This window comes from Melanerpes formicivorus, unplaced genomic scaffold (assembly GCF_026170545.1).
Source record: "Melanerpes formicivorus ecotype bairdi unplaced genomic scaffold, bMelFor1.0.p_v2 SCAF_5, whole genome shotgun sequence".
NCBI classification, from domain to species: domain Eukaryota; kingdom Metazoa; phylum Chordata; class Aves; order Piciformes; family Picidae; genus Melanerpes; species Melanerpes formicivorus.
In genome coordinates, this window is record NW_027142357.1 from 4,255,364 (window position 1) to 4,282,491 (window position 27,128).

At 45.0% G+C, this 27,128-nt stretch overlaps 1 protein-coding gene across 5 annotated transcripts in view; it reads right to left on the reverse strand.

The window, feature by feature from the left end:
- The window catches only part of HIBCH (3-hydroxyisobutyryl-CoA hydrolase), a 59,429-nt gene that overhangs the window by 27,975 nt on the left and 4,326 nt on the right, over positions 1 to 27,128 (reverse strand). For all 5 annotated transcript variants that reach the window (XM_068137910.1, XM_068137911.1, XM_068137912.1 and 2 more), the window contains exons 5-7: positions 25,789 to 25,869; positions 24,384 to 24,436; positions 3,599 to 3,677 (exon numbers count right to left, since the gene is read on the reverse strand). In XM_068137910.1, coding sequence (XP_067994011.1) covers positions 3,599 to 3,677; positions 24,384 to 24,436; positions 25,789 to 25,869 — 213 coding nt within the window. The remainder of the gene's footprint in view (positions 1 to 3,598; positions 3,678 to 24,383; positions 24,437 to 25,788; positions 25,870 to 27,128) is intronic.

Here is a 27,128-nt window from a genome sequence, read left to right on the forward strand (position 1 = left end):
CTCCCCCTCTAATCTGCCCTGGTGAGACCACACCTGGAATGCTGTGTCCAGTTTTGGGCTCCCCAGTTCAAGAGAGATGGGGACCTGCTGGAGAGAGTCCCAAGGAGAGCCACAAGGATGATTAGGGGGATCGAACATCTTCCCTGTGGAAAACAGTGGTCAAGCATTGGAACAGGCTGCCCAGAGATGTTGTGGAGTCTCCTTCTCTGGACACATTGAAAACCTACCTGGATGCATTCATGTGCAGACTACCCTAGGTGACCCTGCTTTGGCAGGGGAATTGGACTCAGTGATCTCTGGAGGTCTCTTCCAACCTCTAATGTACTGTGATACTCTTCTTCCTGTGGTCCAGTAAGTTTCCAGAGGAAATGCCATCTTGCTGTTGGAATCTAGAGGACCCTTCCACATGGCCACACACAGGGAATTAATCCTACATAAACTGTGAAGTTGATCAGCTTAAGTTGCTTTAGAGGCAAATAAAACTAAACTGAATGAAGGTTTCTTTAATTACAAAGGCATTTACAAACAGGATTAGTGAGGGTGTAACTAATCCACTTTAAAGTCACTTGGTTGCATAAACACAGCCTGCTTCTACTGTATCCTTGTCTTAGAGAATTCTTTTGGCTGTAAAAGACCTCTATCATTGAGCCCATCTTTCAACCTAAGCCCACCATGGCCATTAAATCACATCCCCAAGTGCCATGTCCAAAAGCCTCTTGAACACCTCCAGGGATGGTGAGTCTACCACCTCCCGGAGCAGCCTGTTCCAATGCCTGACCACTCTTTTCCATAAAGAAATTTTTCCTAATCTCCAACATAAACCTCCTCTAGCACAATTTCAGGCCATTTTCTCTCATTGTATCCCCTGATAGTAGGGAGAAGAGACCGACCCCCACCTCACTCCAATCTCCTTTCAAGGAGTTGCAGAGAGCAATGAGCTCTCCCTTCAGCCTCCTCTTCTCCAGACTAAACAACCCCAGTTCCCTCTGCCATTACTCATGACACTTTTGTTCTCTGTACCTTTCCTCAGCTTCCTTGCCCTTCTCTGAACACTCTCCAGCACCTCAATGTCATTCTTGTCATCAGTGGCCCAAAACTAAACAGGGTCTTCCTTCTTATAATTTTTTTTCTCCTGTTCCTGCCTTATGTATTCCTTTCAATGCTCTCAATAATGCCCCCTTATGTTCCTTCTTGCTATTGGGTTTCTCTTAATTTATTCCATGTACCAGTTTTTTGGGTTTGTTTGATTTTGTGGGGTTTTTTGTTTCGTTGGTTTGGGGGTTTTTATCTTTTTATGGCATTTTCCAACTATTTTTCAAATCCCTACTTAAATAAGAGAAGAGCTGAATGTGTGCTGGGCTAACCAGGCTAAAAGCCTATGCCAGTAATGCTGACTTGCAATCTGTGCTCTGTGACAGATGCAGCACGCTTCCCTGCAACCCCAGCTGTGAAACTCTGCAGTTGCCAAGTGTAAGATAAAAGCAGTGCTACTCCAGGCCTACCTTCTCTTGCAGAAGTGCTTGGAGGTTTATTAGTAAATGACTTCTACAAAACTAAAAACTCACAGATTCACAGATTGCATTGGGTTGGAAGGGACCCTTAAAGGTCATCTTGTCCAACAGGGACATCTTGTCAGCAGGGACACCTCCAACTATAGCAGGCTGCTCAGGACTGCATCAAGTCTGATCTTGAATGTCTCTAGGGATGGGGCCTCAACCACACCCCAAGGCAACCTGTTCCAGTATTTCACCAAAACAATTCTATGATTCTGTGATTCTATAGAGGTAAGAACAATTGCAATCACCCTTCAGCTGCCTTGTCTTGGAAATATGTAGAAACTAGAAATTCTGCAGGAGAGAAATGCAGGACAGGTTACAGGTTTTGAGCACTCTCCATAGACATAGGCAGGGAGAAGGGATTTGGACACTGATGAGAGAATTAATGGAGTCTACACACCAGACAGTAATAGGTTCAGTGTGGATACCCTCTTGGTGCCAGGATTGTGTTGCAGGGAAACAGGAATGATTCCATAGGAGGGTTCACTTTAATCTGACTGATTTGCATCATACCAACACCTTCATATAGCTCTGAGACACAACATTTCTTTTGTACAACTCAGAGTTGACAAAGAACCTGTAGGATCAAACACAAGAATGCACAAGATACTCATAGTGAGCTGCTGCAGTGTGTTCAGGGAAGGGCAACAAAGGTGGGAAAGGGTATAGAGAACAGGTCTGGTGAGGAGCAGTTGAGGGAACTGGGGTTGTTCAGCCTGGAGAAGATGAGGCTGAGGGGAGACCTCATTGCTCTCTACAGCTCCCTAAAATAAGGTTGGAGTGAGGTGGGGGTCAGTCTCTTCTCCCTTCTATGAGGTAATAGAACAAGACAAAATGGCCTGAAATTGTGCCAGGGAGGTTTATGCTGGAGATGAGGAAAAGTTTCTTTATGGAAAAGAATGGTCAGGCATTGGAGTGGAGTGGAGTCACCACCCCCTGGAGGTTTTAAATGTGTGAACATGACACTTGGAGACACGATCTAATGGCCATGGTGGTCTTAGGTTGATGGTTGGACTCGATCTTAAAGGTCCTCTCCAACCCAAGTAATGTTGTGATTCTATGCTGTTATTGAAAAGAAACCAAAAATTGACAACACTGCTGTCACCTGCACACAGTCTCATAGTATCGTAGTATCATAGTATCAGTCAGGGTTGGAAGGGACCACAAGGATCATCTAGTTCCAACCCCCCTGCCATGGGCAGGGACACCCCACACTACATCAGGCTGGCCAGAGCCTCATCCAGCCTGCTCTTAAACGCCTCCAGGGACAGGGCCTCGACCACCTCCCTGGACAGCCCATTCCAGGGCTTCACCACTCTCATGGTGAAGAACCTCCTCCTCACATCCAGCCTGAATCTCCCCACCTCCAGCTTCATTCCATTCCCCCTAGTCCTATCACTACCCGAGATCCTGAGAAGTCCTTCCCCAGCCTTCCTGTAGGCCCCCTTCAGATACTGGAAGGCCACAATTAGGTCACCTCGGAGCCTTCTCTTCTGCAGACTGAACAGCCCCAACTCCCTCAGTCTGTCCTCATAGGAGAGGTGCTCCAGCCCTCTGATCATCCTTGTGGCCCTTCTCTGGACATGTTCCGTCTGTACACTGCTGTAATGGGTCTAGATCAATAATCTGTAAGGAAAGCTGGAATTCCAAAATCTGTCTCATTAACACTGCAGAGCAGCTTGCAGTACAGCCAGTTTGACTCACAGTGACTTCCAGACATCAAGCTGGCACCGGCACCTTCAGAGTATCTGCCTACATCTGCAGCAAAGACTTCGTTCCTCAGATCTACTTCCATTGTATCCTGTGACACAGTCTTTGTGGCAATCTAGAGAGCAACCCTGAGGTTCAGAACCTCAATGAGCAACCTCCCAGGGTGCAGCCAAGCTTCTGTTAATTGAATGGAAAAGACTTTCTGTACAAGGTCATTTCCAATTCCTTTTTGCAATTCTTTGATTAGTGCCACGGCTTTTAGTCAAAGCCAGAGTACTCAGCCAGTGAAAGTGTCAGCAGGTTAGCCTGTGATCACCTGTCACAATACTTGCCTATTGCTGTTTCTGGCATTGCAAAAAGTGTCTTTTCTGTAGCCACTCGGAAATGTCCATGGACTGAGACACCAACTCCCTAAGAGAGAAGCACAAGCAAAGGACACTGTTAGAAAATTACTGGTAAAAATAATCATAACCATGACCCCATTTTCTCTTTTAAACTACTAATAGCTAAAAAGCCTTCAGCATTAGTGATTCAAGTTCACTTCTTTAACCTGGGAACTTTTGCTCTCCAAAGCAGAAGGAACATTCACATTTCTAAGTATCCAGCCCTCTTCTCTAGCAGTCCTTCCAGACCCTTCAGTTTAGGAAAGACGTTTAGTTGCTGGAACGTGTCCAGAGAAGGGCAACAAAGCTGGGGAGGGGTTTGGAGTACAAGCCCTATGAGGAGAGGCTGAGGGAGCTGGGGCTGTTTAGCCCGGAGAAGAGGAGGCTCAGAGGACACCTTATTGCTGGCTACAACTACCTGAAGGGAGGTTGTAGCCAGGTGGGAGCTGGTCTCTTCTCCCAGGCAACCAGCAGCAGAACAAGAGGACACAGTCTCAAGCTGTGCCAGGGGAGATTTAGGCTGGATGTTAGGAAGAAGTTCTTCACAAAAAGAGAGATTGGCCATTGGAATGTGCTGCCCAGGGAGGTGGTGGAGTCACCATCACTGGAAGTGTTTAAGAAGAGACTGGATGAGGCACTCGGTGCCATGGTTTAGTTGATTAGATGGTGTTAGGTTGGACTTGATGATCTTGAAGGTCTTTTCCAACCTGGTCTGGTCTCTTCTATTCTATTCTAATTCTATTCTATAACACAGATTCACAGACTGCATCAGGTTGGAAGGGACCCTCAAAGGTCATCCTGTCCAACTGCCCAGCAGTCAGCAGGGACACCTCTAACTAGAGCAGGCTGCCCAGGGCCACATCAAGTATGACCTTGAATGTCCCCAGGAACAGGGCCTTAGCTACATCTCTGGCAGTATTTTACCACTCTCATTGTAAAGAGCTTTCTCCATATGTCCAACCCAAATCTGCCCTGCTCCAGTTTCAAACCATTTTCCCCTGTCCTATCGCTTCAAGCCCTTTTAAACAGTTCCTCCCCAGCCTTCCTGTAGGTCCCCTTCAGACATTGAAATGCAGCTCTAACATCTCCCTGAAGCTTTCACTTCTCCAGGTTGAACCACCCCAATTCTTTCAGCCTCTATTCATAGGAGAGGTGCTTCATCTTGGTGGCCCTCCTTTGGAACCACTACAGTAGGTCCATGACTTTCTTGTGTTGGGAGCCACAGAGCTGGGTGCAGTACTCCAGGTGGGGTCTCACCAGAGCAGAGCGGCAGAATCACCTCTCTCAAGCTGCTGGCCTTGCTTCTTTTGATTCTTAGGAATTGGCCTTCTGGGCTGCAAATGCACGCTGCTGGTTCACATTCAGCTTCTCATCCACCAGCATCCCTAAGTCTTTTTCTGCATGGCTGCACTCAATTTCATCATTCCCCAGCCTGTAGTGATATCTAGGATTGCCCCAATATAGGTGTAGGACCTTGCACTTTGCCTTATTGAACCTCTCCAGACTGCCCAGGTCCCTCTGGATGCCATCCTGTCCTTCAGCTTTACCAACCACACCACTCTGCTTGGTATCATCTGCAAACTCGTTGAAGCTGCACTCAGCCTCAGTGTTGATAGCACTGATGAAGGTATTGAACAGCACTGGTCCCAATACAGACCACTGAGGGACACCACTTGTCACCTGTCTCCAACTGGACATTGAGCCATTGACCACTGCCCTTTGTATGCAACCATCCAGCCAATTCTTTATCCACTGGACAGTTCACACATCAAATCCATATCTCTCCATGTTGGAGAGATGGATGTTGTGGGGAACTGTGGACACTTCCCCCAAGAGCAAAACAACTCCTCACATATTTTCTGAGTTAGGTAGTGTGCAGAAGGCAAGGCCCAATAAAAATATTAAATTCATACAAAATTAATTCAATTTAGATAAATGTTCAGGAGGCCAGCTGACAAAGTTGAAGAAAGATTATCTGACAAAGTTACTGTTATTTAGTAATGCTATTAGAAATAATCCAAGAATATTTGGATTACTGGGCACAACCACAACATTCATGCATTCATAGATCCACAGAATGGTTTAGGTTGGAAGAGTCCTTAAAGATCATCTAGTTACAACCCCCTGCCATGGGCAGGGACAGCTTCCATCAGATGAGGTTGCTCAAGGCCTCATCCAACCTGGCCTTGACCACCACCAGGCAGGGGGCATCCACTAGTTCCAGTTTCTCACCACCCTCGCTGTAAAGAATTTCTTTCTAATCTCCAGTCTCAATCTGCCCTCCTCAAACTTCATTCCCTCTCATCACTACAAGCCCTTGTAAAAAGTCCCTTCCCAGCTTTCTTGTAGGCCCCCTTCAGGTACCAGAAGTCTGCTTTAAGGTCTGCCCAGGGCCTCCTTTTCTCCTGGCTCAACAGCCCCAACTCTCTCAGCCTGTCCCCAGCAGGGTAAAGAAATCTCACTTCTCAAAGCTTAGCTACATGATACACATCAACAGAAACAACAGCTAGACCCTACCTGGAGACAAAACCTTTTACCCAATACTTCACAAGAAGTTTCTTCATACAAATAATTTCTTTCTTATCCCTCTCATTTTTCCATCTTACTTTCCTTCCTCACTGTTAAATTTCCCTTTGCTTAGTCCTTTCATCCATTCATTTCTTTCTATTCTAACTGAGATATGATAGAATAGAATAGAATAGACCAGACCAGACCAGACCAGGTTGGAAGAGACCTTCAAGATCATCGCGTCCAACCTATCATCCAACACGACCTTATCAACTAAACTATGGCACCAAGTGCCCTATCAAGTCTCCTCCTGAACACCTCCAATGATGGTGACTCCACCACCTCCCCAGGCAGCCCATTCCAATGGGCAATCACTCTCTCTGTGCAGAACTTTTTCCTAACCTCCAGCCTAAACCTCCCCTGGTGCAGCTTGAGACTGTGTCCTCTTGTTGTGGTGCTGGTTGCCTGGGAGAAGAGACCAACCTCTGCCTGTCTACAACCTCCCTTAAGGTAGTTGTAAAGAGCAATAAGGTCACCCCTGAGTCTCCTCTTCTCCAGGCTAAGCAACCCCAGCTCCTTCCCTTCAGCCTCTCCTCATAGGGCTTGTGTTCCAAACCCCTCACCAACTTTTTTGCCCTTCTCTGGACACATTCCTGCAAGTCAACACCCTTCTTAAACTGAGGGGCCCAGAACTGGACACAGTAGTCAAGGTGTGGCTTAACCAGTGCAGTGTACAGGGGCAGAATGACTTCCCTGCTCCTGCTGGCCACACTGTTCCTGATGCAAGCCAGGATGCCATGGGCTCTCCTGGATCGCTTAAATATCATTGGCCAGAAGAAGTCAGTGTCTCTTGAAGATTAAAATAGATGTTTGAGTGACATTTGTGATGGTTTAGATCCTTGAAAATGGCATTTCATCTAACTAAGGCCACCAGTTTTTACAAACATCTTTACAGTACCTCATACTTTCTATCCAAACCAGGCATGTTAATTGGGTAAGTAACTGGACAAGCACTTTACACTTGATAGGCTTTGAAGGAGAGCAAAGAACATAGCAGAGCATCTTTTTATTTTGCTTATCTGCAGAGATCTTTGGGTGGGTTTCTACATTAAAGTTTTAAAAACATATCTCAATTTAATAAAAATTAGCTCCATTTCCTCACACCATTCCTGTGCATCCTTCCCTGGCTTCTCTTGACATTCTGCCCAGCGAGAAATTAATTGTCACTGCTCATTCCATTAGGGTGATGCATGACTACATTTGAGAGTATCTTCAAGCTCTTTTCTCTGTAAAATTCATATCTGGCAGTCTTGGGTTTTAATAGAAACATTTTTAAGATTCCAATCTAATTTCCTGATAAATGGACACTTAGGGTAAGAGGCTATCACATGAGTTTGTGTCCAGAGACAAAGCCAAATCCACAGACGTGAAGTGTTGCTCTCTCAAGGAGGCAAATACTATTTCAAGAACTATTTGAAGCTTATTCATATCTTTGGTCTTGTCCCTCAGCTGTCCTTCAGCCCTTTCACTTGAGGACTGGTGAGAGGTTGTAAAGCTGAGTAGCAGCAGCAAGGGTGGTGGCCATGTATGTAGTCCTCTTGCAAATGCAAAGCTTCTGTAAAGCTACCTTCACTCCTAAACAGCTGGATGACTCTTAAAAGAAATGGAAATGTGACTTCATCACTTCCAGCTTTTCTTTTCATAACACCATGTTTTCACTACACTTGGGAAAGCCTGTTGTTATGTGTATGCATGTACAGCAATAACGACCTTTGTATACTGACTTTTAAAAGATATCATATCCATTTTGCTCTTTCTAATGATTGGGAGCACTGGGGAGTGGAACATCTCCCTTATGAGGAGAGACTGAGGGAGCTGGGTCTCTTTAGCTTGGAGAAGAGGAGACTCAGATCTCTAGCTTGGAGGAGACTGAGGGGTGACCTCACTCATGTTTATAAATATATAAAGGGTGAGTGCCAAGAGGATGGACTCAGGCTCTGCTCAGTGATGCCCAATGACAGCACAAGGGGCAATGGGTGGAAGCTGAGGCACAGGAAGTTCCATGGAAACACAGGAAAAAATTTTCACTGTGAATAGAACAGAACAGACCAGACCAGGTTGGAATAGACCTTCAAGATCATTGCGTCCAACCTATCATCCAACCCAGCTAATCAACTAAACCATGCAACCAAGCACCTTATCAAGTCTCCTCCTGAACACCTCCAGTGATGGTGACTCCACCACCTCCCTGGGCAACCCATTCCAATGGGCAATCACTCTCTCTGTGTAGAACTTCTTCCTAACCTCCAGCCTAAACCTCCCCTGGCACAGCTTGAGACTGTGTCCTCTTGTTCTGGTGCTGGTTGCCTGGGAGGGTGACAGAACACTGGAACAGGCTGCCCAGGGGGGTTGTGGAGTCTCCCTCTCTGGAGATATCCAAGACCTGCCTGGGTCTGTTCCTGTGTGATGTGGTATAGGTGATCCTTCTCTGGCAGGGGGGTTGGACTGGATGGTCCCTTCCAGCCCCTAACACTCTGTGATTCTGTATGATTTTATGTTAATCCCATTTCTAAAAATACAAAAATTATTATAAAGCATTTTTTCTGGTTTATTTTCTAGACAATCATAAATTTGTATAAGGACCCAAATTTTCAGTTTGAGTATTAAGTAACAAGGACTTGAGTGTGAACTCCCTGAAGAGAGCTTCTCTTCCAGGCTTGCTCTTTTTGTAGTGATAAAAATAACTGTAGAGTTTTAATAATAAAAAGTTGAAAGAGGTAATTTTCTTTTGAAAGAAGTAATTAAATCACATTTCACCTGTCTCAAGTGCTTAAGTCATAACTGGATTTGTTTTCTAGATAGACTTCAAGTTTTATAGTATAGAATCACAGAATGGGTTGGAACCGACCTCCAAAGATTATCTAGTCCAACTCCCCTGTAGTCAGCAGGGACATCCTCCACTAGGTCAGGTTACTCAGAAGCTTGTTGGGCCTGACCTTGAATATGTCCAGGCATGGGGCCTCAACTACCTCCTTGGACAACCTGTTGTTTGGATCTTCTTTAGTAGGCTGGTAAAGAATTCGGATTTAATAAAGCATAGAACGTGCTGGACCAGGGCCAGAGGAGGGCAACAATGATGATCAGAGGGCTGGAGCACCTCTTGAGAGTGAGATGAAAAAACTGGGGCTGTTCAACCTAGAGAAGGCTCTGGGGAGAACATTTCAATATCTGATGGGGACCTACAAGGAGGCTGGGGAAGGACTGTTTAGATGGGCTTGTGGTAATAGGATGAGGGGCAATGTTTGAAACTGGAGCAGGGCAGATTTAGGTTGGACATAAGGAAGAAGTTCTTTACAATGAGAGTGGTGAAATACTGGAACAGGTTGCCCAGGGATGTGGTTGAGGCACTATCTCTGGAGACCTTCAAGGTCAAAATTGATGTGGCCCTGAGCAACTTGATCTAACTGGAGATGTCCTTGCTCACTGCAGGGTCCTTGGTCAAGATGAACTTCGAGGGTCCCTCCCAACTCCATGCATTCTGTGCTTTGTGATTTTTGGCTCTTAAAGCAAGCAACTGAATGATAATACCAACATTAATGCTGTCTGCAATGAAAGTCCTGCTGTAACAGCTCACAACCAATTGATTACATTCACTTTTAACTACACAATTCAGTTCTGGTAGGGCTAGAGCCATTCAAGAAATGTGACAATCAACAAACAAACTGAGCATGACACAACAAAGGGCAACTATGTCTGAATAGAGATGTGTAAAGACAGCCAAGGTGCAGCAAAACTGTTTTCAAAAGCATCAGCTGGCAAAGCAAGTGACTGGAATTGATTTGGGAAGCAGCAGGAGCTTATAGCTATGTTAGATCAAAAATCACTGCTGTAAGAGCATTACCCCCTGCATCCAGACATGGCAAATCTTAAACCCAATCACAATTAATCTTCACTCATCATTAATGTTATAGACCACTGCAAAGAGTATAATCCTTTTTTATCTGTAGATAGTAATAGACAAGATGACTTAGTTAACCAGAGCAATGCAGCACAACAGATCAATCTGGACCAAGAATATAATTTTCTCTGGTGATGACCATACAAATGAACCCTATGTGGGTATCTGAAAAGCAGCATCAAGAAACAGTGGGTTTTGTCATTTAGCAGAGCAAAGGGGCAGAATGCCCTCCCCTGACCTGCTGTGCACACTGCTTTGGATGCCATCATCCCCTCAGCTGTGAGTGCACATTGCTGGCTCAGGCCCAGCTTTTCATCCACCAGAACCCCCAAGTCCTTCTCTGCAAGGCTGTTCTCAATCACATCATCTCCTAGCCTCTATTAATATTGAAGATTGTCTCAAAGCAGCTGTAAGATCTTGCACACACATAAAAAGCCCTACCAAGGTTTCCTCCTGATTACCCAGAATTTAGAATGCTTTCCTCATGCCTTCTTCAGCACTGGAAAGTCTCTGTCCCTTTGTTCCTCTGTATCACCTGAAAAAGTGCCTACTGCAAGAAATCTCTATGACCAACACAGTAAAATCTGCAGGGAGTGCAGGGGAAGCAGGAGGGAAACCCCATCAACACCTGCCTAAGCTCTGAGGTTATATCTTAACACCAAAGACACACTTCCTGTTCTTGAAGACAGGCCCTTGCAACAGGACTGTTCTTAAGCAGATGCAGAGTTATTTGGGATGACATAAGTAAACTAAGGGGATTTTGGAGTGATGTTCTGTTTTTCTGGGAAAAAAAAATGCTTAGAAAGTAGAAAACAGATTAAGACTAACTTGAGGAGAAAATGAGCATTCCACTTCCTCTGGAAAAGAGAAAAAATAGAGAAAATATGAAAGGGCAGAGAAGCAGACAAAGATAATTCTCTTCAGAGCTTTTTTCCTTGATCTATGATAAAGGGAAGGAGAGAGAAATGAGATAACACTTGATGTGAGACTAGGTATCTGCATGAAGGAATTAGAGACAAATAGTGGAACATTAAGCAAGAAAGGAGTCTGGTGTTAAATGGAATGAACAAATCTGTGCAGAAGCCTGCAAAAATGGCTTTAAGCTTGAGAAGTCAAGATTTAGACTGGGTATTACCAAGAAACTCTGTACAGTGAGAGTGGTGAGACACTGGAACAGGCTGCCTAGGGAGGTGATGGGTGTGCCCTCTGTTGAGGTGTTCAAGGCCATTTTGGATGAGGCCTTGAGCAACCTGGTCTAGTGGAAGGTGTCCCTGCCTGTGGCAGCGGGGCTGGAAGCAGATGCTCATCAGGGTCCCTTTCAACCATTCTAAACCAGTCTATGAATCTATGAAAAATCTCTCCAACAACAGTCCACATTGCAGGGGTAGAAAAGCTTTGCATAAAGCCACAAATAAAACCTCATTTAGACAGACACAGGTTGCAGGGGAAAACAAAATCAGGAAAGTAGAGCTTAAAACTTGAGCTTTAGTCTCAGAGAGAGCTTGCTTTGTTGTGCGGCCTATATGTGCAGGAATGCAAACACTTATTCTGTAATTCTAAATATTAAATGCAGTACAACTATGTATCATCAACAATGTACATGTACAATGAACATTAAGGAAGTCTGCCTTTATCTTCTGGGTCTAAAACAGTGGTATCTATTCCTTTTCACGGCATACACTATGCAATTCAGTCACTGTAGAGTTGGGAGAGGGAGCAGAGAGGAGTTGTACTGACCCTGAATTTAAAGTTCCTGTTTTCAAGGCAGTGCTTTCTGACAAGCCCTTTGGGGAATAACACCACATGCAAAACTGCCCATCAGTGGGGTTTTTTTGTTAATGTCAAGAGCTGCTGATACTGTAGTAGAGATAGATTAGCTACAAAATGAAGTGCAGCTTTTGTGGCTAGGATCAGATGCAGCAGGAGCTTAGCAGGCAGCCCAGCGTGCCAGATGGCAAATACACTGGAACATCAGCAGAGTGAGTCCTGGTTTAGTATTGCCTCAGCATTGTTTTCAGCATCCTACATTACAGAAGCTGTGGAGTCAGTCTCACAAAGATTTGTCTCAATGCACAACATTCTGTTTTACAGTAAAGTTGCCTTCAGTTTTAAAACACTGGCAACAAAACAGGCCACAGGCTTCTAAGTGGTGCACATCAGTGAGTTTCCAGAGGAAGGGGGAGAGAGAACTGGAAAGCAGCTTATCGAGGTTTAGTTTGACTTTTACTTCAGGGCAGATTTTAGAGCATAAATTAAAACAAAGCCAGAGATGTTCATGTTTCAGAGCATGATGACTGACAAGAGGCACAACATAAAAAGGAAGACAAAGAAGAATCAGAACTCCCAAGAAGCACATGGCTCATTTTTAAGTTCCAGTTTCCCAGCAGCAAAAAAGGAGTAGTAATGTCCAGCACAGAAGTGCTGTGCTATGTAAAATAATCATTCTTCATCAAATCTATGTGCTGCAGTCACTCAAAGCACATGACATGGATAAATGTCTATTAATAACAAATAAGCAGAATTTCTGTAATGAATAGCTGTTTGTTCTGTGAGCAACATCCACCTGAAACTGCCACAGCACTTCATGAAGGAACATTCCTCTGATGAAAAAACATCTCACAAGTGGGCAACGAATAGGAGATTTACTGAGATGGTTCATTCTAATGTTCCCTGGGTTTTGAATGTTGGTCTTAGATGCTGTCATCTACACCTCTGATTAAAAGCTATATTCACACAACTTAAATGAATGCATCCTAAAAGCAAATAAATAAAAATACAGATAGAAAGATATAGTGCAATGTGGAAGAAATAGGGAACTTCCCCCACCCCACTCCATAATATTTTATCAGAATCATAGAATCACAACACAGTTTGAGTTGGAAGGGACTTCCAAAGGTCATCAAGTCCAACTGCCCTCCAGTCAGCAGGAACATCCTCCTAGATCAGGCTGCTCAGAGCCTTTTTTGGCCTGACCTTGAATATCTCCAGGGATGGGGCTTCAACTACATCCCTGGGCAACCTGTTGCAGTGTTCTACCACCTTCATGGTAAAAAATTTGTCCCTAACGTTTTCCCCTCAACAATATTTCAGTTGAAGTCATTTAGACTTTAGAAGTCATTTAGATGTGGCTGATTCTTTGAATACTGAATTACAAAACTTTTTAGATGTTTGGTTTATTATGTTTTTATTAAAAGAAGCATTAGAAAAAAGCCTTAATCCAAACAGTACACCTTAAATTACATGTGAACACTGCAAAAGAGTTAGAGGCCTGAGAGGTGGGCCCAAGCCAAACTCATGAAGTTCAACAAGGCCAAGCGTTTGACATGGGTCAGGGCAATCCCAAGTACAAATACAGGCTGGGTGAGGAATAGCTTGGGAGCAATCTCCAGGAGAAGGTCCTGGGGGTGTCAGTTGATGAAAAACTCACTGTGAGCCTGCAACAGTTGCTGGCAGCCCACAAGGCAGCTGTGTGCTGGGCTGTATCCAAAGCAGCATGAGCAGCAGCACATGAGAGGAGATTCTGCTCCTCTAATCTGCCTTTGTGAGACCTCAGCATGAGGGACATGGAACTCTTGGAGTGGGTCCAGAGAAGGCCACAAAGATGGACAGAAGGGTGAAGCACCTCTGCTATGAGGACAGGCTGAGAGAGATGGGGCTGGAGAAAAGAAGACTCCAGGGAGACCTTAGAGCAGCCTTCCAGGACCTGTAATGGGCTCTACAAGGAAGCTGGGAAGGGACATTTTACAAGGGGTTGTAGTGACAGGATGAGAGGAAATGGATTGAAGCTTGAGGAAGGCAGATTTAGACTGGAGATTAGGAAGAAATTCTTTAGTGTGGTTGGTGGAACACTGGGACAGGCTGCCCAGGAAGGTTGTGGATACCCCCTCCCTGGATGTGTTCAAGGATATGCTGCATGAGGCCTTCAGCAAGCTGGTCTAGAGGAAGGTGTCCCTGACCATGGCATAGAGGTTAGAACATCATGATCTTAAGGTCCCTTCCAACCTAAACCATTCTATGAATATTGCTGAATATTGACATGAGCTGTCTTTGTAAGAAATGTTTTTATTTCAGGAACTGATCTTTTCACAGAATTCTCATTTCTGTGGTTTCCTTTAGAAATACTGATTCTGGGACAGAAAAAGACAACCTCATATGATATCTTTGGAGCAAATTCTTCCACAGCTTTCAGCTACTTATTCTATGCAAGAACCTCAAACAGCTAAGAAAAAAGCAACAATGTTTTTTTCCATACAGGGCAACCATGGGAAGTAGGCCAACTCCTATTGTGGCATGCCAACATGCATTTTCTGGCAGCAAACATCCCTAAACACACACAGGAGCATGGGGACTGATTCGGTTTTTAATCTGTTTTCAAAAGCTGCTGATTGATTTCAGTAGCACCTGCAGTTACTCTGATATTTTGCATGTCAGGCATTAACCTTCACCTACTGAAGACCATCACTACAAAGAGAAATTACACATCTGATGTAAATGCCCATCAAGTCTTTCTCCTTAGATCTCAGAACACTGGAAATACACAAAGCATTGCTGAACAAACTTTGTACTTATAAAACCTTTTCAGAATCTGCAAGGTAAAATTTCCCAAATATGTCAAGCTAAAATTGACATAAATCACAACAAACTCCCTCTGGAAAATTATTCATTAAAATTGAAGTCTTCATTGATTAAAGCACAGTGAAAGTTTAACACAGAGGAATATTCTGTTGGTTTTTTCCCCAGAAGCCACTTAAGATGACATCATTCCCCACAAGTCAAATCTTTCTTAAACCCTTAATAAGATAAATGGACTTCACATGATGCAACAGACACAAGGATGCAAATTCAACTGAGCAGATTTCTACCTCAAGACCAACATATCAGGTCCTGAGATCTGATTTACAAGGAAAGTAACACTCCTCTAACAACGTTAGGCCTCTGGCATCTTTTGCTGAAAATGAAGTGGCACTGACATGAAACAGAAGTAAAGCGAAACATGAGGTACTCAACTCAGATCCCTCAGCAGGCAGCACTCTGGGAAAGCTTCATGTTTTGAACTGAGATGCTTCTGATGCTTCCCCAAGAACACAGCAGAGTTTCCTCTCATAAACAAACTACTGAACTGCAGCCTAGGTGGTATCACTATGAAACAGTGGACACAATCATCTGAAAGCATACTAAGACTCACCAGCAGTTTGCAATTTTCTGAGATCACACAGAAGCCAACGGTTAACTTTTATTTGATACTATCTGCTTGGCTGATGAAGTAAAGGATTGCTATCATTCACAGGTTATGTTTTGTGAAGGCAAACACTTTGGTGGACAAGATCAGACTTCAAAACCATCTCACTTTAGAGATCAGATAGGAACTAGCAAAGTGAGGCCAGATTAGATGGGGCCTTGAGCAAGCTGGTCTAGCAGGTGTCCCTGGCCACGGCAGGGGGGTTGGAACCACATGATCTTTAAGACCCCTTCCAACCATTCTATGATGCTCTAATTCTATGAAGAGAACTAAGAACACTTAAGAAAGCAAAAGCAAATGTAGAGGTGGCAAGTATGTTTTCTAAGGGACTAATACCTTCCTATTTATCTATTCCTATTAAATATTAATAGCAACCATGAACTTAACACAAATAATCATGCTGCAGTGCTGCTGCAAAAAGAACCACTCAAAGTATTAGGCTGTAACAGTCTCTAGAAGGAGGCACCAAAAGGCTGAAGCCTAGATTCAATACACCTGGCTCAGTCATGGGGTTATAAAAGACAACGCCAGCTGCTGGAGAACTCAGGTTTCTGGGGGCAGAAATTGAGTACTTCCTTGTAGTCTTTGAAGGCTTGAAGTGAAAGGATGAGAAGGACTGGATTGAAGCTTGAGGAGGGCAGATTTAGACTGGAGATTAGAAAGAATTTATTTACAGAGAGGATGGTGAGACACTGGAACAGGCTGCCCAGGGAGATGATGGATGCCCCCTCACTGGAGATGTTCAGAGCCAGTTTGGATGAGGCCTTGAGCGACCTGGTCTAGTGGAAGGTGTCCCTGCCTGTGACAAGGGAGTGGGAACTAGATGATCTTTAAGGTCCTTTCCAACCTAAACCATTCTATGAGTCTATGAAAAGGGTAGCTCCACAAGACTGACTCTTCAACAAAGAAGTTCTCATTCAAGGTGGATTTAAACACTGGTAAAAGGTAAGTGAAAAAGAAATGCACTGGGGTGGAAGCTTGTGGTCACTTCCAGGCACCTGATGCTTTGACAAACTGCTATTTATGTGGGATGTTTGTGGCAGAATATCTCTGTAATATATAGATGGAAATTATTCTGCTCTACTTGGTGCTGATGAATCCTCCATCTGAAATAGTGCCTGGTCTCTGGTAACGAACTGTAAAGTACACAAAGTGGAGAGATTCCAGAGGATTGCAGGAAGACCCAGGAGACCTAATCTATAGTAAAGGCTGAATAACTATCCTTATCCCTATTAAAGAGAGATGGCTAGGGGCAAGGAATGCAAGCATCTGAAAATGTTCTTAAAGAACTGTGACTAAGACAGAAATACATTGGTTACACATGTCCAATTTAAGCTGCTTGTACTAGAGAATCTTAACTAGAAAGAATAAGCACTGAGGAGGAACATCTAGGAAAGACAACACAATTTCTGCTGTTGGAGAGTTCTGAATGCATTAGGTGACAATCTGCTAAGCAATCATCTTGCTACATTTAACCCTACTTCAGGTGCAACAAAATAATCCTGAGGCTCCTCTCAGCTCTATGCTTCTGTGCAGTCTAAAGCTGAATGCGTTTGACCTTACTACCTGAGTGACTAACAGTCTCAAACAGTTCTTTACAAAATTCTGCTCTCTAATAATAACCTTAAAGATGTCTGTGTTAACTCAGATGTAGAATTTCAATTAAGAAATCAATTAAGAAGGAATTCAGGGCCCTTGGACAATTGATTGTTGGGGCAGGAGCTCAAGTGGTGTTCTGCTCAATTCCTTCAGTGTCAGGGGTGTACACTGAGAGGAATGGGAGAACCCACACCATCAACAATTGGCTCAGGGGATGGTGCCAGCGGCAGAACTTTAGGTTCTATGACCACGGGGCAACTTTCACTTCACCTGACCTGCTGGGTCCTGATGGGGTGCATCTATCTAGAAGGGGTACGAGAGTCCTGGCACTGGAGTTGGCAGGGCTCATTAGGAGGGCTTTAAACTAGGTCTGAAGGGGGTGGGTGAGGCAATCGGTCCCTCTGCAGAGGTAAGAGTAGGGCGCAAGGTAGGGTCAGTTGAGAAGTCAGGAACCCAGCTGCGATGCATGTACACCAATGCACACAGCCTGGGCAACAAGCAAGAGGAGTTGGAGGTCCTAATCCATCAGGGCGACTATGATGTAGTCGCCATCTCAGAAACTTGGTGGGACAGCACCCACGATTGGAGTGCTACAGTGGGGGGTTACAGGCTCTTTAGGAGAGACAGGCGAGGGAGAAGAGGAGGAGGGGTGGCTCTGTATATTAGAGAGTCAATCTCTGCCACACAACTTGTGGTGGAAGATGAGGTAGTTGAGAGCCTGTGGGTCAAAATCAGAGGACAACCTAACAAGTCTGACATCCTGATTGGAATCTGTTACAGACCACCCAACCAGGATGAGGCGGCTGATGAGTTGTTCTACAAGCAACTGGAGGCTGTCTCAAGATCATCTGATCTTGTCCTTGTTGGTGACTTCAACCTCCCAGATATCTGCTGGGAACTTAATTCAGCAGGGAGGAGGCAGTCCAGAAGATTCCTGGAGCGAATGGAGGACTGCTTCCTGACACAGCTGTTAAGCGAGCCTACCAGGGGCCAGGCTCTGCTTGACCTGCTGTTCTGCAATAGGGAAGGGCTGGTGGGAGATGTGATCGTGGGAGGCTGCCTAGGGTGCAGTGACCACGAGATAGTGAAGTTTTCAATATGCAGGGAGATTGGGAGGAGCACCAACAGAACCTTCACCTTGGACTTCCGAAGGGCGAACTTCAGCCTATTTAAAAAACTTGTCTGCAAAGTCCCCTGGGTACCAGCCCTCATGAACCAAGGGGTTCAGGAGGGTTGGACCTACTTCAAACAGGAGCTCTTGAAGGCACAGGAATTGGCGGTTCCCACGTGCCGGAAGGCAAGCCGGCGGGGAAGGCGACCGGCCTGGATGAGCAAGCAGCTCCTGGAGGATTTAAGGGGGAAGAGGAGGCTGTATCACCTTTGGAAGGAGGGGAAGGCTTCTCGAGGTATGTTCAAGGAAGCTGTTAGATTATGTAGGAATAAAATTAGGGAGGCTAAGGCCCAGCTGGAACTGAAGCTGGCCACCTCAGTCAAAGATAATAAAAAGCATTTTTATAAATATATTAATAATAAGAAGAAGGGCAGGAAGAACCTGCACTCCCTAGTGGACCTGGAGGGGAACACAGTTACTGAGGATGAGGATAAAGCTGAGGTCCTGAACACCTTCTTTGCCTCAATGTTTAACAGCAAGGCAGGAGTTCAGGACGAGTGGTCTCCGGAGCTGGGCGTTGGGGTCGGGGAGCAGAGTAATACCCTGGAAATCCATGAGGAGTTAGTTCGGGACCTGCTGAGCCACTTGGATATCCACAAGTCCATGGGACCAGATGGGATCCATCCTAGGGTGCTGAGAGAGCTGGCGGATGTGCTAGCTAGGCCACTCTCCATCATTTTCCTCCAGTCCTGGCTCACCGGTGAGGTCCCAGATGACTGGAAACTGGCCAACGTGGTCCCCATCCACAAGAAGGGTCGGATGGAGGAACCTGGAAACTACAGGCCAGTCAGCCTGACCTCAGTGCCAGGGAAAGTGATGGAGCAGATTATCCTGGCGGCAATAACTGCGCACCTGAAGGATGGCCAAGGGCTCAGGTCCAGCCAACATGGATTTAGGAAGGGCAGATCCTGCCTCTCCAACCTGATCTCTTTCTATGATCAGGTGATCCGCCTGGTGGATGTGGGGAGGCCTGTGGATGTGGTCTACCTAGACTTCAGCAAGGCCTTTGACACCGTCCCCCACAGCAAACTGCTGACTAAGCTGTCAGCCCATGGATTGGACCATTACACTCTGTGCTGGGTTAGGAACTGGCTGGAGGGCCGGGCCCAGAGAGTGGTCATGAACGGTGCCACATCCAGCTGGAGGCCAGTCACCAGTGGTGTCCCCCAGGGATCAGTGCTGGGCCCTGTCCTCTTCAACATATTCGTTGATGATCTGGATGAAGGGGTAGAGTCAGTCATCAGCAAGTTTGCAGATGACACAAAGTTAGGGGCAGATGTTAGTCAGTTAGAGGGTAGAAAGGCTCTGCAGAGGGACCTCAACCGACTGGACAGATGGGCAGAGTCCAATGGGATGGCTTTCAACAAGTCCAAGTGCCGAGTGCTGCACTTTGGCTACGGCAATCCCATGCAGAGCTATAGGCTGGGGTCGGAGTGGCTGGAGAGCTCCCAAACAGAGAGGGACCTGGGGGTGCTGATCGACAGCCACCTGAATATGAGCCTGCAGTGTGCCCAGGTGGCCAGGAGGGCCAATAGCATACTGGCCTGCATTAGGAATAGTGTGGCCAGCAGGAGCAGGGAGGTCATAGTGCCCCTGTACTCTGCTCTGGTTAGGCCGCACCTTGAGTACTGTGTCCAGTTCTGGGCTCCTCAGTTTAAGAAGGACATTGAAACACTTGAGTGTGTCCAGAGAAGGGCAACAAGGCTGGTGAGAGGCCTTGAACACAAGCCCTATGAGGAGAGGCTGAGGGAGCTGGGATTGTTTAGCCTGGAGAAGAGGAGGCTCAGGGGTGACCTCATTGCCCTCTACAACTACCTGAAGGGTGGTTGTAGCCAGGAGGGGGTTGGTCTCTTCTCCCAGGCAACCAGCACCAGAACAAGGGGACACAGTCTCAAGCTGTGCCAGGGGAGGTTCAGACTCGAGGTGAGGAGGAAGTTCTTCACTGAGCGAGTCATTTGGCATTGGAACCGGTTGCCCAGGGAGGTGGTTGAGTCATCGACCCTGGAGGCATTCAAGGGGAGATTGGACGTGGCACTTGGTGCCATGGTCTAGTCATGGGGTCTGTGTTGATAGGTTGGACTCGATGATCCTCGAGGTCCTTTCCAACCTAAGTGATACTGTGATACCTCATCTACAAAACCTGTACTGCTAGGTGTGTTCACAAAAGTACTGGAAAGCCACTCATGAACCCCAAGGCTCAGTTAACAGGGTGTCTTCTCATACACCCAGTCTGTATACCACAGGTTCTTCTCTACTGAGGAGAGAGAAAGGCAGTCAGTACTAGATACTGCTATTGCTCTCACAAAGTGAGCCCCAGGCACTTAAGGGAGCTGGGAATGGAAATAAGGTTGGGTGAACTTTACCTCCAGTACCTGAAGGGGGCCTACAAGAAGGTTGCAGAGGGACTGTTTACAAAGGCCTGCAGTGATAGAATGAGGAGCAATGGTTTGAAATGTGAGAAGGTAAGATTTAGACTGGATGCCAGGAACATGCTCTTTACCAGGAGGGTGGTGGAACACCTGACTGGAACAGGTTGCCCAGGGAGGTAGTTGAGGCCACACCCCTGGATATATTCAAGGTCAGGCTCCACAAGTCTCTGAGTAACCTCATGTGGTGGAGAATGTCCCTGCTGACTGCAGAGGGGGTTGGGCTAGATGACCTTTGGAGGTCCCTTCCAACCCAAACCATTCTATGATTCTTTTAGTCTGTGAGAGTATCTGACACAATAAAATATTCTGTGCCAAAGTTCTATTTAAAACTACAGATTTAGGTTGGGCTTACACAGCATACTTCTAATCATCTCCAAAGAGCTCTGGAAAAGATTTGGACTTTTCTACAACCAAGAAGTCCAAACTTAGACCCTTATTTCTAGACAATAATGTCAAACAAAAAGGTTTAAATTCCTTTTTTGTGTATTGTTCAGGTATTTAATTTCAAGGAAATAATCTATGGATAGAAGTCAACTAAAATAATCTGAATAGAAGGTTTTAGCAACATAAGAGCATGTGCCCAGTGTTACCTTCAACAGTATCATAAAATCATGAAATGCTTTAGGTTGGAAGGGACCTTTCAAGGTCATGTAATCCATCCTCCCCTGCAGTGAGCAGCAACTTCTTCAACTCCACCACATTGCTCAGAACCCCATCCAACCTGACACGGAATGTTTCCAGGTATGAGGCTTCTACTATCTCTCTGGGCAACGTCTCTCACTACCCTCAGAGGAAAACGTTCCCTTCTCATATCTAGTTTAAAACACCTCATTTTTAGTTTCACGCTACGACGTCTTGTCCTGCTATCCTTGAAGTTAAACTGAGGCAGTGTGGTCTGGATGATCAGGTAGGGAGGTGGATTGAGAACTGGTTGAAGGGAAGGAGTCAGAGTTGTGGTCAATGGGATGGAGTCTAGTTGGAGGCCTGTGTCTAGTGGTGTCCCTCAGGGGTCAGTACTGGGACCAGTGCTGTTCAATACACTCATTGATGACCTGGATGAGGGAACAGAGAGCACTGTCAGCAAGTTTGCTGACATCACCAAGCTGGGTGGAGTGGCTGACACACCAGAAGATTGTGCTGCCATTCAGCGAGACTTGGACAGGCTGGAGTGCTGGGCAGGGAGAAATTTGAAGTTCAACAAGGGTTAAGTGTAGAGTCTTCAACCTGGGAAGGAAGAACTCCATGCACTAGTATAGGTTGGGGATGGACCTGGTGGAGAGCAGTCAAAGCGAAAGAGACCTGGGGGTCCTGGTGGATGGAAGGATGACCATGAGCCAGCAATGTGCCCTTGTGGCTGGGAAGGCCAATGCCATTCTAGGGTGGATTAGAAAGGGTGTGACCTCACCCTCTACTCTGCACTGGTGAGACTGCATCTGGAATATTGTGTCCGGTTCTGGGCCCCTCAGTTCAAGAAAGACAGTGAACTACTTGAAACAGTCCAATGCAGAGCCACGAGGATGATGAAGGGAGTGGAACATCTTCTGTAAGAGGAGAGACTGAGGGAGCTGAAGCTCTTCAGCTTGGAGAACAGGAGACTGAGAGGTGACCTCATCATGTTTATAAATATGTAAAGGGTGAGTCCCAAGAGGATGGAGCCAGGCTCTTCTCGGTGGTGTCCAATGACAGGACTAGGGGCAATGGGTGGAAGTTGAAGCATAGGAAGTTTCAGGTAAATATGAGGGGAAAAAAAATTTCACTGTGAGGGTGACTGGAACAGGCTGCCTAGGGAGATTGTGGAGTCTCCCTCTCTGGAGATATTCAAGACTTGCCTGGATGTGTTCCTGTGTAAACTGGTGCAGGCAATCCTGCTCTGGCAGGGGGGTTAGACTAGATGATCTTTTGAGGTCCCTTCCAGCTCCTGAAATTCTGTGATACAACAGGCCAACAGGGTCTACATCACCCTTTAGCTGTAAATGTGGTATTCATGATTTATTTCACTATTCTTCAGTAAAGTGCAGAGTGATATTTGCTTCATCACACATACCTGTCACTTGAACTTACTGCTCTGAGCAAGTACAAAAAGATGTACACACACATTTCTCTTGAATACCAATTTTTTATCAACTACAGGAGCGTTGAAAGGAGATGCAGCAAATAAGCTCTACAGCCCCATCTGTTGGCAAATGAAGCCCTCAGGAAAGCCATCTATCAACAGCCTTCAGCCAACACTGCTGAAATACAACCAGGTCTTTTTTTTCTTGTCTGATTCAGAGTGTTCCCAGCATAGATCCATGCTATCTGCACAGCAGTAGTGATTTTAACTACCTGAGTGTATTAGAAACTCAGTTGTTAAAACTTGTGTGATTTATTTTTTTGTGTTCTGAGCAACCTGATCTAGTTGAGGATGTCCCTGCTGACTGCAGGGGGTTTGGACTAGATGACCTTTGAAGGTCCCTTGCAACTCAAAACATTCTATGATTCTATCACGTAGTGTTCCATTTCTTGCACCCTGTCTTTGACAAACTTAAATAGGCTGTAAACCAATATAGTGATGTGCAAGAAAATAACGTAAATTTAAGGGACAATAATTTCTGGGCCACTCAATTTAAGAACATTGAGACTCTTGAATGTGTCCAGAGAAGGGCAATGAGGCTGGGGAGAGGCCTCGAGCACAAGCCCTATGAGGCAAGGCCAAGGGAGCTGGGGTTGTTTAGCCTGGAGAAGAGGAGGCTCAGGGGAGATGTTATTGCTCCCTACAACTACCTGAAGGGAGGTTGTAGCCAGGAGGGGGTTGGTCTCTTCTCCCAGGCAACCAGCTTCACAACAAGAGGACACAGTCTCAAGCTGTACCAGGGGAAATTTAGGCTTGAGGTGAGGAGAAAGTTCTTCAAAGAGAGAGTTGTTGGCCATTGGAATGTGCTGCCCAGGGAGGTGGTGGAGTCACTGTCCCTGGAGGTGTTCAAAAAGGGACTGGACATGGCACTTGAAGCCATGGTTTAGTAGTCATGAGGCGCTGGGCGATATGTTGGACTCGATGATCTTTGAGGTCTCTTCCAACCTTATTGATTCTATGATTCTAATATGGCAAATGGACTTCAGTGTCAAACTCACTGCTCAAAACAGCTTCAGATCATTGTATTCTACTCTGTTGTGGTGCAAATCTGTCCAACAGATGCCCAACTGAAGAGCATTTTACCATATAGAAAAGGCATGGTATTGCCCTTTTAACTACCTACTCATGGTGCTTAGAGCCAGGAACTGCTGAAACAATTATTAGCACTGAGTATAATTAGGAATGAGATGGAGTCTTCTCCATGTTGCTTTAGGAGCCTTGGGAGCATGGATGATAATCAGGATCTTATAACTCATGTCACAGGAACACAGGTGAGAAAGAAGATGCATTTCCAGATTATTTGTTGGGAAAATACTTGTGAATGTCTGCTAAAAGTTTAGCTTAGGATAGTATTTTTCCAGTTTTTCAGTGTTTACACTTAATTATATTATCATTTTTGAGTGGAAAACTCTTCTTAGCTCTTCTATGATCTACAAAGTCACACTTCAGTGTTCTGAAAAAAACTTGTTGAGGGCCATTTCCTGTTCTTTTAGTCACCACAATAATAGATCCTCAGAGAAAGGAGCTGTACTAGCTGTCAAAGAACAGAGGAGCACTTAGAAGAGGAGCACTCTAACCTGGCAGGCAAGAGACAAGGGTTCAGATCACAATGCTTGTTCTTAAATTGAAATATTTGAACTGCCCCATGTGTGCTTCGTTCAAATCAAGTACAGAATAGGACATTATATCAGGTAGCACACCAAGGTGCCAAACTTACCCCTCCCATTGTAATGCCATCAATGAGTGCCACATATGGCTTCTTGCAAGTGCCTGTAAGAAATATTTAAAAAAAAAAACATTAGGTCCATTCTTCTGAAAGAAAGCCTTATGTCTAACTACACATGACACACTTCCCCATGCCTTACTACAGCAAGAGCAGCACAACATAAATGGTATATTAAACAGTGAAGTATCAGCTTACAATGAAGGTACTTCATGTAATTCTTAAGCACTGAAAAGAAACACCAGTTACTGACTTACTGCATTCTGAGTGTTGTAAGACAACATTGAACAACCAGCAAATGGCAGAGTTTGCTATGTGAGTATCTGACAATGTAGCCATCACAGATTTAGCTTATCACAGAATCCCATCATGGTGTGAGGTGGATGAGACCTCTGAAGATTATCTAGTCCAACCCCTTGGTAAAGCAGGGACACCCACAGCAGCAGCTTGCCCAGGATCACAATATCCTGGGGGGGACTGGAGTGCTTCCAAAGAAGGAGACTCCACAATGTCTCTGGGCATCCTGTTCCATGGCTCTGTTGCCCTCACAGCAAAGTTTTTCCTTATGTTTAGGTGGAAGATACTATAAATAGCTTTGTAGGATGCTGGGACACAATGATTTCCCTTTCACCCCATTTTGCAGCCTGGATTACCAGCACAGAGCATGTACCTGCACTCCAGAACTTCACTATAAAGCCAGATGCACAGGTAGGTTTAAGCCATGCAATGCAAACATGTTCTGTCTTGCCAACTCTGCTGCTTATTTCAACCCTGTGGAGGCAGGTTGAGATGATAATCTAAAGTACCATAGTTCTATCAGTCAGATTCATCTGTTTGGGCCTTTAAGAGGCATAAATCTGAAAACTTTTCAATTACCACTCATGGAAAGATTCAGAAGCTCACTGTGAATGAAACTGCTGCCTCACTGCATCTTTTCAGGTCAGGCTTATCACTGTCAGGTTGCTGAGACCAGTATCCACTGCAACCATGTTGCAAAGCTTTTCGGTAGTAACTACAGATCCTTGATTTAAAAATTAACCATTTTAAAAGGCAGATCAATCCTTCACATTAGTAGCCATTCAGCCAGGCCTGGACAGGTGGGTAGGGAGAAACTGAAACGGAAATCTTTAACAGCAATTTGATCATCTGCTTTCTGCCTGAATATTAGTGATTTTCCATGCAGCTTTTTTTAATCTCAGCTCTTTTCTGAAGTAGATCAATGATACTTAGTACAGAACTGCACTTTCTGCATCATAGACTTAATTCATCCACATTACACTACTGCTATTGAACCTGGTAAACAAACAAACATTTTCAAAAGTACTAGTTACCATAGCTAAGAAAGGGAATTTACATTCAAGTCCACTATTATGAAAACAGAAGTTGCTATCAGACATACCAACAGCATTGTTCAGGGCATATTCTTCTTTGAAGAAATCTTGTGCCAGTCTATCACCAACTTTTCCTGCATCTCTGATGGCTTAAAAGAAATAAGAATGATAAAGATTACTACAAGCTTAATAGAAGATATAAGCACAAAAATTAAAATTACATGATAATAGTTTGGGGTTTTTTCCTTGCACCAACTTGATCCTAATTTATTTTGAGAAAATTTTCTTCCATTAGAATGTGTTCTTCTATAGGTTTTCATCACCTAACCCCACACTGAAGTAACTCTTTTTTTCCTCACTCACTGAAATGAGTGAGTCAGTGAACTGCTTTAAGAGACCTTTTAAGATCATGAAGTCCAACTATCAACCCAGACCGGCCAGGTCAACACTAAACCATGTCCCTCAGCACCACATCTACACAGCTTTGAAACCCCTCCAGGGGTGGGGACTTCACCACTGGCCTGGGTGGCCAGGTTCAGGACTTGACAACCCTCAAGGGGAACTGTTTCTCATATCCAACCTAAACCTCTCCTGGTGTAACTTAAGGCTATTTCCTCTTGTCCTATGGTTTGTTCCTTGGGAGAAGAGACTGACACCCACCTTGCTCCAAGCTTCTTTCAGGGAGTTGTATGAGTTGAATGACTTGGGGGGAGCTGAATTATCCCAGCACCCCATTTTTGTCTTCACCAGAGAGCTCCTGAGATTCCCCAGCAACAAGGCTGCTGGCAAATTTTGTGCCTTGGCAGTACCAAACCCCAGAGTGAGGGGTGGGGGATGCCAGCCCAGTGGTACTCAGCCTGCTCCCCATCTCTCTTCCATTATTATCATGCTGCAGACTTGGTCACATTTGTGAGTCTATTTTCTTCACAATGCAACCCCCTCCTAATGTAGTCTTGTTTGTGGTATTTCATATTAATATCTGAACAGTCATTTAAAAGTGATTATACTGAAGACTGGATACTAAAAAGGAGAAGCCACTTAGAGCAGGACATAATTGAACAATAACCTGTGCTGCTGGTTTACCTAAAATTTAAAGCAACTGCTTATTTTAACAGTTGGGAGATCTTCTAGAGTCCATAGCTATAAAATAACCACAGGTGTATTGATCACCATTGTCACCTCTGTATTTAACCATCTCAAACATCTGACATAAATTCCCTAGTAGTGACAGAGGGCCCCACTGACACCTTTCAAATTTCTTGCAAATAAGCTGTAAATCTGGGAAGAAAAAAAGTAGACACAAGAATCCTCTCTTCCTAGGAATGACTGGCTGCTATTACCAGTTATTGATTTTAAAAAACCCACCATTTTGACTCTTTTATACCATATTCCAGCAGCTGTTTCCTGA